Source organism: Engraulis encrasicolus, chromosome 4 (assembly GCF_034702125.1).
Source record: "Engraulis encrasicolus isolate BLACKSEA-1 chromosome 4, IST_EnEncr_1.0, whole genome shotgun sequence".
NCBI classification, from domain to species: Eukaryota; Metazoa; Chordata; class Actinopteri; order Clupeiformes; family Engraulidae; genus Engraulis; species Engraulis encrasicolus.
The window spans coordinates 3557501-3560000 of record NC_085860.1 but is presented as its reverse complement, the minus strand read 5'-3'; the positions used below and the strand labels follow the sequence as shown (position 1 = coordinate 3560000).

The 2500-nt window shown below is 43.6% G+C and overlaps 1 protein-coding gene across 1 annotated transcript in view; it reads right to left on the bottom strand.

Annotated features, from left to right (window-relative positions):
• The window catches only part of kcp (kielin cysteine rich BMP regulator), an 89389-nt gene that overhangs the window by 39686 nt on the left and 47203 nt on the right, over nt 1-2500 (bottom strand). Inside the window, exons 25-27 of the mRNA XM_063196335.1 lie at nt 2386-2468; nt 1005-1098; nt 350-532 (exon numbers count right to left, since the gene is read on the bottom strand). Coding sequence (XP_063052405.1) covers nt 350-532; nt 1005-1098; nt 2386-2468 — 360 coding nt within the window. The remainder of the gene's footprint in view (nt 1-349; nt 533-1004; nt 1099-2385; nt 2469-2500) is intronic.

The window sequence follows — 2500 nt, the reverse complement described above, 5'->3', positions numbered from 1 at the left end:
AGTTCTCATTTTCTTTGCTAAATGATAACTGTGGACTACCTATTAGCTGGTTTAACACTTCCTGTATGTTAACTTGGCCAGGTTTATCACTGAACCTTGTTCTTGGAATAGTACTAGACACGGGCAAACAAATAATACACAAATCTATCACATTAAAAAGCCAAAAGAACATCAGGCAGAGATTACTGAGTACAAATATTAAAATATTTGTAAATGATGCAGATGCTGTTTGCTATTATTGAGACTGTATTACGTAATACTTGATTTTACTTCTTCTTTTTCAAGATGGTGCTGTCATGATGGCTCCCTGCTCGTGTGTGTGTGTGTGATAACAAACGAGTTCACTCACCGTCACATGTGCTGCAGCAGTCCTGGTGAATGGGGTGCACGCAGTTGGCCAGGGGGCAGGGCTTACGCACGCAGCTCACCGTGCCATTGGAGCAGGAGCATGACTGACAGCTGTCGGTGGGGTGGTAGAAGCGCTGGGTGTGCTGGTACGAGTGGCCCAGATACACACAGTTTGCAGGAGGCGCTGCAGGGGGAGAAACATAGGGGTCATCCCTTCCTGAGTATCTTTGCAATGGCTAATTTTTGTCTTCTAAATGAAGAATGTGTGCGTGTGTGTGTGTGTGCCTGCGTGCGTGTGTGCGTCTATGTGTGTGTGTGTGTGTGTGTGTGTGTGTGTGTGTGTGTGTGCGTGCGTGCGTGCGTGCGTGCGTGCGTGCGTGCGTGCGTGCGTGCGTGTGTGTGTGTGTGTGTGTTTGAGGTTGTATGTGTGTTGTGCGTGTGTATGTGAATATATAACTATTAATTAATATGTAACTATTAATTTATTAATTCATTAAATACATTCATTCATCATTCATTCACGTGTGTGTGTGTGTGTGTGTGTGTGTGTGTGTGTGTGTGTGTGTGTGTGTGTGTGTGTGTGTGTGTGTGTGTGTGTGTGTGTGTGTGTGTGTGTGTGCGCGCGTGCATGCATGTGCGTGTCTGTGTGTGTGTACCTGGGCACTGGGGACAGCACTCTCCCGGTACTCTGTGCGGCTCGAGGCATTGCACAGCTGGACACCTCTTCATAAGACACTGCACATTCCCATTCTACACACACACAAAGAGACAGAGTAAAACACACAGCTCAAGTGTCTCTTAAACGTTGTATATTATGTGCAATTTACCATGCACACAGTTTATATATTAACTGTCAAGTCAAGTCAAGTCTCGAATCAATAGCGTACAAGTCGAGTCAAGTCACAAGTCATTCCTAATAATAGCAAGTCAAGTCTCAAGTCAAGTCATTTGTGACTTAAAGCGATGGTTCGGAGTAGAATCACCCTAATGCCATTTGAACCGTGACACCCATCCACCTTTACACCCGAAGTGTTTTCTGCCGCAGGCTTACATCAACAGAGTTGCCGTGTTATTCGATGTTTATTCCGGTTAGCTTGACTCAAGCGCATATGGATACTGGGCACCGTCTCCAAACTTTCCCCACAAAAATAACATGTCATGACACCAAACTTCTGCAGTAGCACAAATATGGTCTGTACTCACGAAACGAAGCATTTGGAAGTTTGGAAATAGTCCAGGAGTTTATTATTATCAACACAAGCCGAATAGCTTCTCTGCTGCTAAAGCTGCGCCAACGTTACTTCCGTCATCTAAGACAAGCATGTAAGAGTCCTAAACGAAGCTCATAATATGCACAATGAAAAGTGAATTCAGCATCAGTATTGATAACGAAAATCCTTGTCTAATTGATAGTAGGTAAGATTTGAAATATCTTTTAAGTATTGCCTTGAAAATATAAGCCTTAATCACAATTCAATGAAAACTTTTTTAACACTCTCGTCTGGAAGTTTGTTGAAGACTTTTACGGGCTTGTCTCATATGACGGAAGTAACGTTGGCACAGCTTTAGCAGCAGAGAAGCTATTCAGCTTGTGTTGATAATACTAAACTCCTGGACTATTTCCAAACTTCCAAATGCTTCGTTTCGTGAGTACAGACCATATTTGTGCTACTGCAGAAGTTTGGTGTAATGACATGTTATTTTTGTGGGGAAAGTTTGGAGACGGTGCCCAGTATCCATATGCGCTTGAGTCAAGCTAACCGGAATAAACATCGAATAACACGGCAACTCTGTTGATGTAAGTCTGCGGCAGAAAACACTTCGGGTGTAAAGGTGGATGGGTGTCACGGTTCAAATGGCATTAGGGCGATTCTACTCCGAACCATCGCTTTAAAGTCACAAGTCAGTCCAAGTCACAAGTCCCAAGTCCATATCTCTGATTAACACACATAGCCATGATACAAACACACTGATAAAAGACATACACCAATGCACACTCAAGTGTGTGACACAGACACAAACAGGAGATTAACTTACAATGCAGTGGCAGTGTCTGCATTTGTCTGTAGGGTGGGGGAACTCTGCTCCATTGGGATACTCCTTACCAGCATAACTGCAGCCTGTGAAAACAAACACTCACTATCGCAAATCT